The 18,076-nt window shown below is 36.2% G+C and overlaps 1 protein-coding gene across 6 annotated transcripts in view; it reads right to left on the bottom strand.

Moving 5' to 3' along the window:
• Window positions 1-18,076, bottom strand: part of PPARG (peroxisome proliferator activated receptor gamma) — a 134,591-nt gene that overhangs the window by 66,351 nt on the left and 50,164 nt on the right. The window contains exon 1 of one of the 6 annotated variants that reach the window (XM_077751571.1): window positions 6,857-6,960. The exons of 4 other annotated variants lie outside the window; for them this stretch is intronic. In XM_077751571.1, coding sequence (XP_077607697.1) covers window positions 6,857-6,938 — 82 coding nt within the window. In that variant the 5' untranslated portion in view covers window positions 6,939-6,960. Of the gene's footprint in view, window positions 1-6,856; window positions 6,961-18,076 lie in introns of those variants that run through there. One more of the 6 variants, XM_077751578.1, reaches the window with a different exon arrangement.

The following is an 18,076-nucleotide window of genomic DNA, read 5'->3' as shown; positions in this document are numbered from 1 at the left end:
ATTTATGTCAAACTGACATGTTTGGTTCTTATTAGGATTATATTTTAGTCAATTAAGCAAACTTGACCAGTCTATAGAACAGGTTTAAAATTTTAAAAACTAAACTCAGAGTTATAGATAAATCATGAGACAACAGTAAAGTAATATCCAACAATCTTATATTAAAAATATTCAATTGCCAAAAAAATTCAATTGTTAATGTAAAGCCAAAATATAAGAATAATGAATTTTTTACTTTTTCCAAAAGAAGTGACATAATTAAGAAGAAGTAGGGTGAGCCATGGTGTTTACATGTCTGGAATCTGTGAAAGATAGAAGCAGATAACAACTATTGCTCTGTTACTGAGTTTTGCCATTGGCTCTTTGCCAAACAAGAACTTGAACCTGGGCTTCTTTCTTCTGGAACTGTGATTAATATGCATCTATCAGATAATATCTAAATATTCTGGGGAAATAATGCTAAGGAAAAGATTGTTAAGTGAGTAGGCAGTAAGTCTGACTTAATTAACCATGGTAACAGAAAATTTTTGATAACATGGACAATGAAAATCTGTATTATCCACAAGTTGTAACTTCATTTTAGAGGTGAGAAGACAAAACTAAATTTGTTGGACACCTATTACAAACTGGGCACTGTGCTAACTGCTTTACATACTGGATATTGGTTACTTAATCAAATAAGTTGCTTTTTTTTAGCACTGCTAGCAGATAAGTCTCCTGAAAGTCAAATAAATACTGGATGTATCAAAAGGTAGGCAGGCTTGCAAAAGAAGCCAGGCATTTGGAGAATTCACAAACTTGTGACATTAAATTAATATTCACATGATATTCAACTAATGATAATTCAAACCAATGGAGGCACATGATGCAAATAACTGCATAATAGGGAATTCAAAATATATTTATACTTGGTTTTTAACATATATAATGTTGTTAGTTTGTTTATGTTAGCATGGATTTTAGAATAATATGTTGGCATGTACACTAAACTTTTGGTTTTTCTTCCTGCACATATTCCAGTGCGTGAATTCAGGAGCTGGTAAGGTACATGAGCAGATCAGCTTGGTATTAATAAGAGTTTATTAGATACCTATTATATGTTAGATACTTGTGGAATAATGAAGATAATAAAACATGAGTCTTATCCTCAATGACTATATAATTTGCATTAAGGGAATATATAAAACAGAAAATAATATCAGGCAGTCTCCAATTAAAGGCTAAATAGTGTGACACTATTCAAGTAGAGGATTTTATTCTTTTATTTTAACAAGTATTAATGAGCCTGGTCATTTACTGAACATATCTTAGCCATTTGGGAATATCAGCTAGTGAGCAAACTAGACCAAGACTCCTGACTTCATGGGGTTAATACGTTAGTGTGAGAAAGTGGACAATAAACAATAAATACAATAAATGAATAAATTATATGGTATGTTAGAAGATCATGAATACTTTAGAAATAAGGATATTGAGCAGGGGGAAGGGAGGGATGGTGGGAAGACAGAATACAACAGTGGGGGTAGTGGCAGTCCTTACCAGAAGTGATATCTGAGCCACGATTAGAAGGAGCTGACAAGAAGATGTCAGAGAATGAGGGTTCAAGGAAGGAGCCAGAACTAGAGCAAAAGCACTAAAGCAGGAGCATGTCTGGAATGTGGGAGGAACAGTAAGGAGGCCAGTGTGGCTGGAGCTGAGTGAGGAAAGGGCAGAGATGTTGGCTGTGGTGGGGTTGGGGGTGGAGGGCAGCCTGGGATTTCATCCTAAGTGAAGTGAGGAACTGTGCTGGGTTGTAAGCTGACTGGCAGATCTGACTTATATTCTAATGTGATCTCTCTGTATGATGGGTTGAGACTAAGCAGTTGGGACGTGAGGGCAGAGGCAGGACAACCTGTCAAAGAGTGGGGACAGTAATCCAAGCAGGAGGCAATGGCTTCGATTAGGGTGCTGGCAGCGGAGGGGGGAGAGAAGATACATTCTGAGCATATTTTCAGTTTAGAGGAGAGGGAGAGCAATTAACAGTAACATATTAAAGGGCGTGGGTGGCTCAGTCGGGAGAGCATCCATCCGACTTTGGGTCAGGTCATCATCTCACAGTTTGTGCCCACAGCTCAGGGCCTGGAGCCTGCATCGGATTCTGTCTCCCTCCCTCGAGGCCCCTCCTCTGCTGGAGTTCTGTTTCCCTCCCTCAATCTCTCTCTTTCAAAAATAAATTTTAAAAAATTAAACAACAACAACAAGACAGTAACGAATTAAGAAAAGGCTTCATAACATAAAGGTTACTTGAACCTGACCTTGAAAGATAAAGAGGATGTGAAAAGATGGAAGAATTTGGAAAGGCATTCCAGGATGTGGTAGGCTTGGAGGCAAGAGTGAGTCTGGCTTATTCTTGGGATAATGTGATTAGTTCAAGTAGAGCAAAGAAGATCAATCTCTGCGGTGTGGAGGGAAATAAAATACACAAAGTGGAAACAGATTATAAAGAGCTTTGAGAACCATGCAAAGGTGTTTAGACATCACACTGTTCACTATGGTGCACTACTTGTATGTAGTAAGTGCTCAATACATATTAGAAATCTGACAGGCTCTGAGGACCGCTTATCTGGCAGATTAGATTGGATGGCTGAAAGTCTCTCAGTTAGAAAGCCAGCTAAAAGGCTGTACAGGAACTCTGGCATGAGGGAATAAGGGATAAATACACATGTAGGTAATTGACACTTGACTGTTTTAAATTTACTTTATAATGTAAACCATTCATCACTTGTGGGAATCTCAATCTTGTGTTGGCAAATCTCTTACTCTGATAAAAATTACATGGGTCTAAAAAACTGTGCACTCAAATAGCCACATGATCTTAATTCTGAGGTTACTGGAGTTGGACAGCAGTTGCTATCAGATGCATATGTAATTCCTGTGTCTCTAAATTAGTTACAGGTGCAAAACTGCATCTATGAAAAGGGGTAATCTAGTAGAGGTTCATGGAAACCTAGTTCCATTCAAATGAGTCTAATTCATTCACTATCACATGTATTTTCACAAATATTCAACACTAGTAGAAGGACACAGGGCATTTACTGGACAATCTTCTTCAGCCTAATGTAAGTGTGTACAAAAGAAGTTAGAATAACAGAACCCATGTCAGTTCCATTGATCTGTACAATGAAGAAACTTACTCTGCTTGGATTTCCTCTGAAGCAGAGTATGTGCTTTACAACAGGCTATGATGGGTTTAGAATTTCCTCAGGGTTACCTTAATTCAAGTTATAAGTAAGAATGTTGACAAAGATGATAATCTAGGACAACCTCTATCGGAGTTTTTCATAAATTGTTTTCCATTCGATGACCTATGTTTTACACTGTGATAAACAGTTTAAATGGATAACTGCTGTCAGGTAGCTTTTTAGACAAGTTGTATTCCTTAGGGATGCCAAGTAAAATAAATAAAAAATTTAAAAAATGCATCTGACATAAATGACGTTTTGGGTGTTTCCTACAATTCATAATTTGCGGGGAAGTACAAGAGAAATGACAGTTTTTGAAACACAGTGAGGAGATTCTCTGAGTTGAGAAATCTACCAAATCTTCTAAGTCTTGGTGATCAGAAAAGAGATTTGAACAGTAAAATCAAAGAAATACATGATAAAACAGAGCCATACTAAAGAAAAAATTAATATGGACAACAGTAAAATTTTAGAAAAAGACCCTGAATTATTATTACATGTGAGATTATGAAATTCAGAACTGTGTCAATTATCTAAATCTTCACTATAAAGAATATTATAAGCTAAGATAGTTTTTCAATGTCTCTGAGAGAAAATGTATAATCACTGCTTTCATTTAGGGCCAAAGAATGATTTCAACTTTTAGAAATTTGATCTTTTCCTAAACAAATGTTAGTGAAAGTGGGAGCTAATTCCTCATTTAAAAAAAAAATCAGACAGATGCTTTCTCTAACTTTGATCATTTCCTTATCGAAAAATGTTTCGGGAGATCATGCAGAAGTCTTATGTCACTCAAAAACTGCCACTTATTTTGGTGCACAAAGAATTCTGCAGTTTCCCCCCATATTCGTTAATATGTTTCAAATGTAGGATATGAGATATCTTCTCTTCTATCCGCCAGTGATTATTACTCCAAGACCTGAACAATAAACTCTATATAGGGCTTTAGATGTGCTTTCGCAAATATTGTGTCGTTTAATCCTTGCAGTAACTCTGTATTTACTGTTGTTACATGTGGGAACAGAAAGAAGAGAGGATAAGTGACTTACTCAAATCCATATGAAACGTATGTGGCCAAGACAAGCCTGGTAGTTACATTCCCTGATACTACAGGGGTCCCTTTAAACCTCTAGAAAGGTGAAAACTTTGGTCAATTATCTAAATGCTTCTAAATATACAGTTGCCTGGAGTCACGGAGACACAATTTAAGTATCCCTCAATAAAAATGGCGGGCAATCAGTCACTCACTCCTATCTCAGGAGAGGCGCTCGTTTCAAAGGATGGTCTATTGCAGCATTTATCATGTCTCCAAGGCATATTTCCATTGCTCAATCAGCTCCAAAGGACAAGTGTGTCATCATCTTTCAGTGCTCTGGTGCAACACTTTAAAATTATAGAATTCACACAGGACTAAGTCTGGCACTAAAAGCAGGAGGCACATTCAGCTTGAGTTTGGGGAAACTTCCCTTCCATCTTGCCAATTTTTACTAGTGGAAATGGTTTCAGAGCCAGCATGGGGTTACTTGGGGTTACTTGAGCTCATGATGAAAATAGGGGAATAAGATAAAGGGGGATCACAGTGATAATGGAGCCCAGGGAAAGTGCATAAGTTCTTTTTGGGCATAAAGCTGCATACAGTTTTGAATTTCATGAATATGACCAATGTAGCTTGTACATCTGGATCATTCACACTCAACAAGCCACTTTTTCTTCAAAATAGCAGCACACAGCTACTTGCAACAACCCCCCATCCCACTCTGCCTATGGCGAGGAAGGAGCACCTAAATTAGGTTCTGTATTAAAGTCAAATACCTAATCTCTACAGTGTTTCATCTCTGAGGGCCTCCATAGCTAATGATGATTATATGTCAAATTTCAAGTTTGTATGTTTGTTTGTTTTGGCAAGGGTAGAGTAAATAGTGGTCATCTACAAAACGCAAGAGAAGTTAAGAATCACAGGCCACTGGTCTTTAGGAATTCATGTTTTTAACAGAAGAACAACCCACGAATAAGAAGTAATTAGAGACCGTATAAACAAAAGTTAAATTATTGGCACGATATATTATTTCTTAATTGCTAATAATTTTATTCTGTACCATGTTAATTAAGAAGAAAAGTACGGAGTTATTCTTTTGGAGGGGATTTGAGATTCAAAGAAATTAAATCCAGGGCAAAGTCAAGGTGTAAACATAAAGAGATTAGTGCAGAATGAAAACTAACTTCAATCACATAACTATCTCTTACCATGAACAGCACATTTCCTCAGTTAACCTAACCTACTTGTTGCACTGCATTCTTCTTGTACATACTCTTTTCAAAGAGACAAAATTACCAAATTTTTACTCAAGAACTATTTCACAGTATAGCTAGGACATTCTGCCCTGATACAGGCTAACTCAATAACTGGAGAAAGATAGCAACAACTTTTGTGGCTTTCAGAAAAACAGAATAAACAGATTTTTATATCATATAATGAAACCAAGATCCTATTTAAGAGGCTCAGAGGACCGATACACACAGTGAATCAAATGACCATAAAAAACGAAATAGTATTTCAGGAAATATTTTTTCTTAATTTTTAACAGCCTGGTGTTTTTTTTAAACCACGATTAATATATTCAAACTTCAGGCTTCCAGAAAAATCGAAACATTAAAATGTAAAGCCATTCATTTCAACAATTAAGCAACTTAATTATAATGCTTTAGCATTTATATTTTAAAACATGAATCACATTAGTTAACAAAATCTATTTTTATGTGCCATCTACAAGAAAAAAATAAAACAGAAATACAGAAATAAATATGAAATAGTAGAAAACAGAAGAAGCTGTGCTAAGAAACTCCAGTAGAAGGAGCTGTAGAAATGAAGAACTGACGTTTTGCAATGGCCAAGAAAGGAATTTTGAAAAATGAGGTATCTTCTATATCTGAGTGAAAGTAGTAATTAATCAGTTATTTAGCATGCAATAGGCATTTAGGGACCTTGTTTTCTTTATGGGTAAAATGAAATGCTTGGAATTGGAATAGACATTCTCATAGTCCCACAATCTATTCTACAAAGCATTAGGCACCGTGTTAGGTATCCTAAGAAGTATAAAGAATATAGGTTGGTTCTACACTCTGGAAGCTTACAATTCTTTGGGAGAGATAAAATACACAAATATCTAAATTTCAAAGTAGAACAAAAACATGCTGAGAGCATTTTAAGGGGAATAAAAATGCTGTAGAAGGGATAAAAATGGCGAGGAGAGATATGAAACATATAAGACTATATATGGGGGAAAAGCGGCCCCTCAGGTATTCTAAAGTATTCTAAGTATATGTGGTAGACACATATAAACTGAGGAGACAAAACTGAATAGGATTTTTAAAAATATAAATATACCTTTAATGCTTACAATTCAGGAAAAGGAAGCCATGCACAGAGATACAATATGGATTAGTTTAGGGTTTTTTGTTTTTTTTTTTAAGTTCTGATGCTTATAAGTGAACACTAACACGGCAAACTAAGCATTAAAATACTAAACTATCCATCTCATATTAGGATATAGCTTGGAAAACAAACTACAAGAGCAATTTTACCATTCCATAAATGCCCAAAGTATCCCAACAGCCATATCTGGAATTGACTTTACCTTGTAAAGTGCTTGCAGACAGTGTATCAGCAAAGGAATCGCTTTCTGGGTCAATAAGAGAATCTCCCAAAGTTTCACCCATAACAGCATGGAACAGGGATTTGCTGTAATTCACACCGATATTTTGTCTATTTCTTGCAAAAGACCAATCCGTTAAAAAAGAAAAAGACTTGCAGTAGTAGAACTTGTGAACACAACCAATGAGTTAAGACATTAGTTTCCAAATATTTGGGAGAGGTGGGAATAAACCCACAAAGGACCAGGCTTGAATTGGCTGGCACTCTCCTGTTAGCGAGCCAGCTGTGACAAATGTTGTGTCATAATGTTGTTCACTGCTTTGGCAAGACTTGGTACATTACAAGGAAAACATTGCCACACTGTCTCGCCAGTGACCCACATGTTTGGTGTCTTGTGAGGGGCGTGAGTTAGCTGTACAGTATTTAGAGCTATCAGAGCAAAGAGACTGTTCAGTTCTCAATTGCTTCTTGAATAAATAACTTTACATCTCTGGGTTATGAGATACCAGATAAACTCACCTGGACAAAGTTTTTCCTAGCCTGCCCATCCCCGGTTGCATCTCTAACCATATTATCTGAAGAAAACTATTTAATTCATTATTATTAATATTACCTTATTATTATTATTGAGAGAGAGAGAGAGAGAGAGGGAGCGCATGAGCAGGGGAGGGGGGCAGAGGGAGAGAGAGAGAATCCCAAGCAGTCTCCACACTCAGCGTGGAGCCCGATGTGGGGCTTGATCTCACAATCCTGGGATAATGAATGACCTAAGCAGAAATCAAGAGTTGGATGTTCAAATGACTCAGCCACCCAGGTGCCCTGAAAACTAATTCAAATATGTGCTTATATTTTACTTTATTATTAAAAAAATTTTCAATGTTTATTTATTTTTGAGAGACAGAATATGAGAGGAAGAAGGGCAAAAAGAGAGGGAGACACAGAATCTGAAGCAGGCTCCTCCAAGCTGTCAGCACAGAGCTTGACATGGGGCTCGAACTCATGAACCATGAAATCATGACCTGAGCCGAAGTCGGATGCTTAACTGACTGAGCCACCCAGAAGCCACAAACATGTATTTGTATTTTAAAATTTGGCCTTAGCATGCTATTGAAATGTGATTTTTAAGGTATTTATTCCACCACTTTACAAAACCCAAATGAGATTACAATCCAAGTTCTATAAAATTAAATAGTTGAGAGATATATTTTAGATTTTATATATCAGGGTTTGGTTTTTAAAAACTTATTAAGTTTATCCATCACTAGCAAAGGCAGTCATACTGCACCAGTTGATGGCTTAACACAAGCTGATGTTTAAGTGACAAATACCATGTCATGATGGAAAAAAAAAAAGGGGAGTCCTCTCTAAGAAAAATAATGCGTTACCAGAAAGAAAGAAAGAAAGAAAAAAAAAAGACTCACAATGACACGTTGGCGAGGAACTGTGGTCAGTTTTGTAATCAGGAAAAAGCTGGCTTCTTGCTCAAGTCCTTTGCCCTTTTTGGCACAGAGAAGCACTAGCTGTGCCAGACTTCACTATAGAAGCAGGTCTCCACTTGTCACATAAGTGGCCTGACAGAATTGCAGTGGCTTGTGGATTTAATAAATAAGATGCCCCCACATAGGTCAGTATATCAAATGGCAATAATTCTCTTAGACTTATCCCAATATTCTCCAGGCGAAATAAATATATATCCGGTTAATTTACATTGGGTCATCCTGCAAGGGGACTAGCAAGTTTCTCTGTAAATCATGGAACAATAACTTGGGGGAGGGGGAATGCTTGCTGGGTTCGCAGAGAATAAAGCAGAGAGTTGGGCAATTATAGTGCTTAAGAACCTTTAAAAGCCAAAAACCTTTTACTAAGATAGTTCAAGTTAAGGCAAGCTTCTTCTTGGCAGTCCAAATGACTAAGGTAATTATATGTGTGTAGAACTAGTTTTACCTATATTCAGTTTGAGTTATCAATAAAGGAATTTCTTCTTTTTTCTCACTGCTGGGGAATTTCCCTGTATTATATATACAATGACATAATATTTAAAGGTGTGATTAGTTCAAGGTTTTTAGTTGAATTTATGATATATCAAAATAAATTATGCAAGTCAAGGATAATTTCCTTCTTGATAATAAAACAGAACAATATTTAAGCCCCATTATGCTTACAGATACTCTTTCTCAATGTCCCAAGATGTGTTTGAGTCCGCAAGGCAAGTTTTAGGCTTTCTTCCTATGAAGGGGCAGTTTCACACTCTATTCCCTATCCTTGCCCTATTCTTGCTCTCAGATTCCAAACGGCCTCCAACTTAAAATAAATAAATAAATAAAAGATCAAGTTTATTAAAATGTTCTTAAGATTATGCCAGACTAGGGGTGCCAGGGTGGCGCAGTCAGCTCAGGTTATGATCTCGTGGTCCGCGAGTTCAAGCCCCATATAAGGCTCTGTCCTGACAGCTCATAGCCTGGAGCCTGCTTTGGATTCTGTATCTCCTTCTCTCTCTCTGCTCCTTTCCTGCTTGTTTTCTCTCTCTCACCCTCCTCTCAAAAATACATAAATAAAAGTTTTAAAAAATTATGCCAGATTATAAGAATGATAAAACTGGCAGAAGAATACCATTTTAAGAGTGAAACTCTTTATAATCAACACTCTGTTAATAAGATGAGAAGACAAGGCCTCCAAATAAGTAAATTCTCCAGGGTAAACAGGTAGGTAATGACAGAACTAGAACTGGAATCTAGGATTTTAGGTATCTAATTCCCAAGGCCAGCCTACTACTGGCCTTCACCGACTTCCACTCTTACAAGCATCTAAATCATCTTTTTTAACAAATCAATCACCACAGGGAGAGAGTATAGGGTGACTTAAGGGGAAAATATGTTAAGTCTTTCAAGGAATATCAGTGAATAACCATATTATTCATTTTTCAGCACCCACATCCATAGATATGGAGTGGGTGTGGGGAGTTTCTCACTGCCTTTTTCTTATTCCCACATTTCTTCAATGATGATGCAGCTTATTCATGCCACACAGTTCTATCTGGGGATCTCAGTTTTGTTTCAGAGGCCAATAGCATTAACTTGGTTCTCTAGTTCTATATTAGTCTCTTCTTATTTGGACAATACATAGATCCATTCTTTCCAGCTATCAGAGTCTAATTTCTGGATTCTTAGCCTACTATTACTTCTGTTCTTTTTTTTATCCCCCCTCAGACAGCATTCAAATTATCTACTGCTGTAGATATCTATAGCTGTAGCTATACCTTCTAACCTTTTAACAAGTTCTTATACTGTGCTTTAGCTATTCAAACATAAAATTATTCTTAACAGCTAATTATTCTATAACACCTGACTCTAATGGTATCTATTCTTACAGCACATACCTGATTCTGTCCTCCCTTCTCCCTTGGACTCTCTTATTTGGGAGCAACAACCTGTCCTATTCACTGTATTTTACTCATTTATTTGTTCAACAAATATTTATTGGCAAAAAATCAGAATATGTTGGCAGGCCTTGAGTTAGGTGTTGGCTTGTGGAACAAGATGGGTGTGTTCTTATCTTGTGGATTTCAAAAACAGTCAGTAAGCAAAAATTACAATTTTTATCAAATGTTCTTTAAACTCCTGACAGCATATCAAGCAATACAGAAGGCATCCCAAGTTACTAACACAAAACTTACATGACGTGGATTTTTAAACCCTATTTTTAATGTTAGTGACATTTTAATAATTTGTATCACACTGTACCACTGGGTCACTTGAGAGATAACTTGCTCACATGGATATTAAAATGGACAAAAACGAACTGAGCCCATCTCAATTGTATCTAAGTAGGCAGCTTTTTTGCTCTGAGACAGTGAAAAAGACTCATTATATATTATTTTACAGTGATTCATCCATGCATTACTCAAATATTCATCAAACACCTCCTGAGTGCCAGATATTATCCTAGGTATAGGAGACAAATTCATTAAAAGTCCAAAGTTCTTATCCTCATATCCTTCATATTGAACTATATTTATAAAAATTATCCAAATATACCTAAAAGAGTGATCTTTTAGCTCACTTAACTTTGAAGGTCAATTAGCATGCACTTATGTCGGAAATAATATATTTGTTTAAAGTCATTCCTATCACTGGACAGTATATGATCACCAGAAAATTTATGAGAACTTTGACATGTATGTGAATATTTCTTTTGTTTTTAATTAATTTATTTATTTTGAAAGGGAGAGTAGGGGAGGGGCAGAGAGTGAATCCCAAGCAGGCTCCATGCGATCATTCTGGAGCCTGATGCAGGGCTCAAACCCAAAAACTGTGAGATCATGACCTCAGCCAAAATCAAGAGTTGGACACTTAACCAGATAAGCCACTCGCATGCCCCTGCATGTAAATATTTCTATCTTCAAGGCCTTATGATTCCCCGGTGTCTTGCTCTTTACAATATCAAAATATAAAGGATATTGTAATAAGATGAATGAAAAGCATGCTGGTAAATGGGACTGTCATGTAAGATCTAGGTGTTTTGTATACCAACTCGATATCAGTGCTTTGCATCTGAAGCGTACCTCTACACAGAAGTCTATGGCTTTCCATTTCATGGAGAATTTCCTTTCAAGGCTAGGTCTTGCTAATTCTGCAGGGTGAGGACTCACACAAAAGCTAACTCAGCTTCTTCTATTGAGGGATGTAGGACCTTGTGTGATGTAAAGGTTGAAAAAGTCATCTCCTCTTGGACCTTGGAAACAGAGGGGTATGGATGTGATTGTGGGTTACAGGAGAAATGCAGAATGAGAGAGAATGAAGATAATTAGGAATGGCCATAGAACAAGGAAACTGATAAGCTTATTTAATTATATACTAGTTTATGACACTTGAAAAAAATGTAGTTTGATATTTGAGAATGCTATTCTTCAGTATTTGGTCTTCATTATTATTTATGATTCCTATCTTTAGCCAAAAGAATCTGAATATTACTCAGCCAAAAAAACTCTCAAACTTTAGTACATTTAGGAGAGGGCGACTGGACTAATAACATCTGTGCAGCATTCAGTAACAAAGAGAATGTCTAAAAATCCACAGTTAATAAAATCATAGTATTATATCTGTATATAGCTTTTAAAGCATTATTTGGTGTTTAGAATAATTTATATCAAATATCCCCATAAAATAGAATATTAAATATTTTTTGTGTTGCGTTCCTCTTGAAAGCTAATCAAAACCTTGCTTTTTTTTTTTTTTTTTTGGCTGTAGGCTAAATTTGGGTTTTAGTCTCTAGATTAAAATTGAATTTTTAAAACTGCTTTAATTGCTTTCTTTTATGTAAAATAAGCTATGTTAGTATTGGTATAAAATAGTGTATCTAATATTTTTTTCTTTTGCTAGAACCCCATTTGTTGTTTCATTTAATGCTTCAAGTGCTGGGAATACTTACGCTGGAGCTCCTTGGGAGAACAGTATCTAACACAGCTTTGTGTCTCAAGAGCCTAGCTCAGCGTCCTTAGTTGGCAAAAAGTACATGTGCATTGTTTTTGAGGACAATGAGAATCATGACAGAACAGCTGCTGACATATCTGTCTCACATGGATCATTCAAGGAAGAGTTTAGAGACCTAATGAACTGGCAACCACATCAGTTTTCTTCTTGTTCAAGTAGGGCATTTCCCCCCGGTACTCCAAAGGACACCAGATAATTGCTAACAAGCAGAATGATGACCTAAGCTCACTGCTCCCCCTACCCGGAACTGCTGCCTTCTCCTGCAGCAATTAAAGTTGGCTCTGAACTTTATCTTCTAGCTGTGGTTGCATCAATTCAGGGTTTCTTCACAGTCACAGGGGACACAGCATGGAAGAACTGATGTTCCAGTGGGACCCATGCCTAATAGAGGAACAAATAATGCTGTATCCCAAGATGTAAATTCCACTGCAGCCATCACAGCAAGCCCGCTATTCCCATGGAAAGAGTCAAAGGAAGGCTGCTGTTGGAAATATCTGTGCTAATTTTTTCAAATGGCAAAGTCCATTCTTCTTTAATAAAAAATTATAATTTCATTCAGGTTTTCAAAAAGTAACAGGATTGTATATTTCTCTACAGGATTACTATTTCAAATTAATACACCATTTTGATAACTCAATGAAATGGTGTTAACATGTAGCCAACTGCTCCAGTAGATGAATATCTGCATTTAAAATGGTCTTCTTGACCCTGAAGCAGTGTAGTATATGGAAAAGCACCCTGACACTAGGGCCAGAAAGTCTCCATTTTAGGTTCTTATATGGGTTCAGATATAGACTTGTTGACTCTTTGGGTTCACATTTTTCATCTCTAGAATGAGAAGAAGGCCTTTCTGCAAAATAGAATAATCCTTGAGGTCCTTTTGAGTTCTAATTTTGAATGCTTAATAGTATGCCTGTAATTGGTTTATTCAAAGTGCAATGGAGATTCTTTTTACTGTATTTTTATTCATGTTCAGATCCTAAGTTAAACTATTTTCTTTTTGTACTTGACTGCTAATTAGGTGACAGTATGAAAGGCACTTTTATCTGAAAAAATAATGCACAGTAGGAAGTTAAAGAAAAACCAACTGGAAATCTCCTTTCCCCCCTTCAAAAGTTAACTTGCCAGTAATACCTGAAAAAGAGTCTAACCTGTCTTACTACTTTCTAGGGATCAACACTTTCCAAGTTACTGTACCTTTGAACCAAAGATGTCCCACCCAGACTATGTTAACTCGTCTCTGCCTGAAATGTCTGAACTTCTCCAGTAATGTAGTTTCTAACATAACAAAATACCATGGGCTATATTATCATCTGACCCATATTAATGTTGTACAAAATCCTAAACTTCTTAATATCTTCTTCATTATTCAGATTTTAACAATTAATTTTTCAAGATCAGTTATACAGAGACTCCTGGGTAACAGATCTGTCTTAACCCCGGTGAACCACACTAGAATTCCACAAGCATCCTAAAGCAAGCTCAGAGCCACAGTGCCAGATGCAAGTTTAGTTTATGTAAAATAAACAATTTACAAGTCTTACAACTGTACCAAAGGAAATATATGGATTATTGAGGTCACAGACTCACACAACTTAGTGCCAGGGAGATTAATACATTCAAACTCTTTTAATTTTTCATATAAGGAAAATGAGTTTAAGAAAAAATGATTTGCCCAAGGTATTACTCAGATAATTAGGAGCAAAGTTTGAACTAAAAATCAGGTTTCTTCATTCCCAGTCCAAAGCTCCAAACTGTGCTCTGTCATGAAAATGATGCAATAAAATGTTCAAATAAATTGTTCCGATCCATTATATCCTTAATGCCAACTATTATGTTAGTAGCTGATCAGCATGAAAGCATTTGTGCTATGATATGATTCACTTAATGTGCATGAATCACCAAGGAGAATGCCATAGTTCATCACAGAGTTTACAGACTTTGCTTTCTACAAACTAAGTACTCAATAACAACTTGGTAAATAAAATTCTGTGATATTTGAGCAATTGATTCTGGAATTCATTTTGCTGACAAATGTCCTTCTGCCTCATTTACAGATTCTTCAAGACTCATCCTAGCATTCTGGAGTTCTAGTAGACACAGCGGTCTTTTCTACTGAGGTTCCTTGTTCTTATGAAAATCATAAAATTACTATATGAAAAACTTCTACTTTTTTAAAAGTACATTAAAGCTGCATGGTGTTTTTACTGCATTTGAGACTACTAGGAGGTTATTCAAAGCAAAACAAGAAAATAATAGTAATTAGGGCTTCAATATGGAACCCGGTAATGGGTCTAGGTCCTAAAGTGATACTTTTCTATCAACTCTGTATAAAATGGTCTACTTCTACGAAGTGAACTTGTAAAATTCACACTAGTTTTTGAAGATTCCATACTCCACTTGTATACCATTTCTTCATGAAACATACTTATGCTGATGGAACATATTTAAAATAGTGATGTTAGTTGATAACTTTGTTACTTTATTAATCAAGCTGTCATGTGCAAGATTTAAATTTTTGATGATAAGAATTCATAATATTGTAACTTTGAGAGCCCATTCTGTTCCAGGCTTGGATTTATTTAAATTGTCTTTAATTCTCACAATTATTCTTTTAGATGAGAAGAGCGGTTTAGAGAGATAAGGGGACTTGCTGAAAGTAAAAATGCTTGTAACTGACAGTTTGAATTCAAACTCACATCTGTCTGATTCTTGATCCCACACTAATGACAAATAGGCAAAGCTTTACATTCACAAACTATTGCCAGATGTTTTTGAGACAAAGTGTTTCTAGTTTTGTACCTTTTTTCCTCAACAAAAACATATTTACCTTCTTTAAAAAATAAAGTGCACTTTTGCTTTTCTGTATGTTGTTGTTTAATAATCTTTTCTTATTACAGAACCCATATGTTCATTGTTGAAAATTTAAAAACTAAATCATCTTAATTCTACTACTCAGTGATCACTGTTGAACTGTGTTTAACCCACCAGCTCTTTTTCAGAGCATATGCATGATCCTAAGTATATACAGATACCTAAGCACATACATCCAGTATTTGCATTTTTTAAATAAAAATGAGATATGGTACTTAGTGGTAACTTGCTTCAAGTCAATAATCTTCATCGTTCCAGCCTGTAAATTTTCATTTCAAATAATATTCACTCCATATTCAAACTTCCCCAGCTGACCCAAAATGTTCTTTATGGCTGGTTTGTTTCAAACCTGAATCTAATCCAGGATGATGAAATGCATCTGTTTACGTGTCCCTTAAGTCTTTTATAAATACTTCACTTAATTTTAAGGTCACTGACTAACTGAGGAGATCAGGCCAGTTATCATGTAGAATGTTTCACCTCCTGGATTTGTCTGGTTGCTTTCCTGTGGTATCATTTAGCTTACTTATCTATCCCAGTGTTATTTATACACTAGGTGTTAAAGATTTATGAATTCAATGTTAAACATTTTTTACTTGAATGTAACATATGCAGTGTTCTAGACTTCCTATTTGATCACATTAGGGACACGGTGTACAACTGACCATTGATGATGGTACGATCGACTACTAATTTAGAATGATGATAGATCTCTCCACTGCAAGGTTACTTTTTCTCCTTGCAACTAGAAAGTGACCTGTGTTCTGGGACTTCAGTACAAGGTTGTTCAGTCTCACTCATCATTCCCTAGGACGTTGGACAATCTCGTGAATCGATACTTTGATTTATGAAATTAAGTTTTTCTAATTCTATCACTCCTACATTTGTTAGCTGACATTGTGCAATGAGGTAGAGCTTTCCTTTGGGAAGGAACCCTGAAACACAGTTCCTACTACAAAGGAAGAATAAATATCTAATCTGTTCTCTGTTATTGAGAAGGTAGGTATCTTCAACACCAAAATTTCTTAGTTAGGAATATTTGTTTCTTCTGTTCACTGAATATTCATATCATAAAATATCTACATACTCAAGTTTCTCTTTTTTCAATTATTTTAAAAGAATTTTATTCCAACTTCAATTATCTCTGTTATCCTTGTTCCTAACAGTTACAACCAGGACAACCATACACTGGTTCTTTTTCTTTTTATAAAAACATATACAAAACCATTTATCAACCCCAAATAAAATAACTAATACTTCAGTTTCACTTAACAATTTTCCATTAATAGGATTTTCAGTTTTTATCAAATGTTTATTCCTCAATTATAGGGGATACATAGAATATAAATTTAACTGGTTCTTCCAAACTAATGTTGTGGGTCAGCATAGCTTTAGAAAGAAGAGTCTAAGATTCCCGACAGGTTTATGGACTAATTAAGCCACCTTCCAACCACCTGGTTTGTTCTTTATACTCCAAGGTTGCTTTTCTTCAGATATACTAAGCTCTAGGAAGTAAGATGCTATATTTCTATATTTACAAACATAAACCCCATTTTCACAAACTTTTCTTTTTTTTTGAGTGAGAGGGAGAGCAGGCACATGCGTGTGAGTGGGGGAGGGGCAGGGGGGAGGGAGGCAGAAAGAGAGGGACAGAATTTTAAGCAGGCTCCGTGCTCAGCGTGGAGCCCAACACGGGGCTCAATCTCACGACCCTAGGATCATGAACTGTGCCGAAATTAAGAGTTGGGGATGCTCAACCCACTGAGCCACCCAAGTGCCCCTAAGCTTTCACTGTAAACATTCAGAACATCTTACTGAACACAAAGGGAAGAAGACTAAAACATGAAGACAGAAGAAATAACTTTTCCAATTAGAAAACAAGCACATTCCCTCCCCCCCCCAGTAGAAATAAAAATAAAATTGAGTCTTAAGTCAGTCCTCCTTCTAATTATGTTTTTATTTATCTATTGCATACAGTCAGATGAACAGCTCAAAATGCCTAAAGTCATTCTGGGCAAGTTGACAAGGATCCTACACATTGAAATGAGAAGTGGGAAGAAGGCCAGATTGCTTAATTATTACTTGGGAATCCGAGGAGGTAGACAAGCCAAAATCTTAATGGGGATCCAAAGAGTACAACTTCTTCCTTAGGCAGCAGGAGAAAACAATGGGCCAGATTCTCATTCTGTGTAATTTTATAGGATGATTCCATTGTATCGTTCATTGTTTCTTTCATGTACTGCCTGAAGGGGAAGTGTATTGTTATCTATGGAAGAGCATCCATAAGAGTTTCAGAAAATGAGAACATAGCCTCTGGGAGATTAACGAATGATGCGGCATTCAGTCTAGTATGGAACGTTCAGATAAACATTCTGGGAACTGTGCACTTCAAAGACCTATGCATTAAGGTCAGGAAGTTTCAGTGACCAAGATTTAATGAGATGAGCAATATGCCAAGCTGATTAAAGGGTCTCTGAAAAAGGACATTTTTGGGGGGATGACAATAAGTAGGAGAGTAAAGATGAGGTTGTCTTATCTACAGGAAGTCCTTAGCATATAATCTAACCCCTCTTCATTCACAGATGGGGAAATAAAGGCACAAAGCAACCTGCCTAAAGCCTTAACCCAGCTAATACAGAGTTAATGCCAAATTCAGAGTAGACTAGATTCCATGGTCTCCTAATTACTGGATGCTCTCTCCAGTTTCACTAAAACAGTGTTTTTTCAACTGCATCTCCTTACCAGAGGGGAGGGATATCTATGGATACGTATTACCAGGAAGTCTCAATTTAAAAAGAAAAAAACTTTATAAAAAGCTTTATTTAAAAACTTTACTGGGG

Source organism: Crocuta crocuta, unplaced genomic scaffold (assembly GCF_008692635.1).
Source record: "Crocuta crocuta isolate KB4526 unplaced genomic scaffold, BGI_CrCroc_1.0 scaffold69-1, whole genome shotgun sequence".
Taxonomy (NCBI): Eukaryota; Metazoa; Chordata; class Mammalia; order Carnivora; family Hyaenidae; genus Crocuta; species Crocuta crocuta.
Note: the sequence above shows the minus strand (reverse complement) of the source record. Positions and strands in the feature narration are given on the sequence as shown.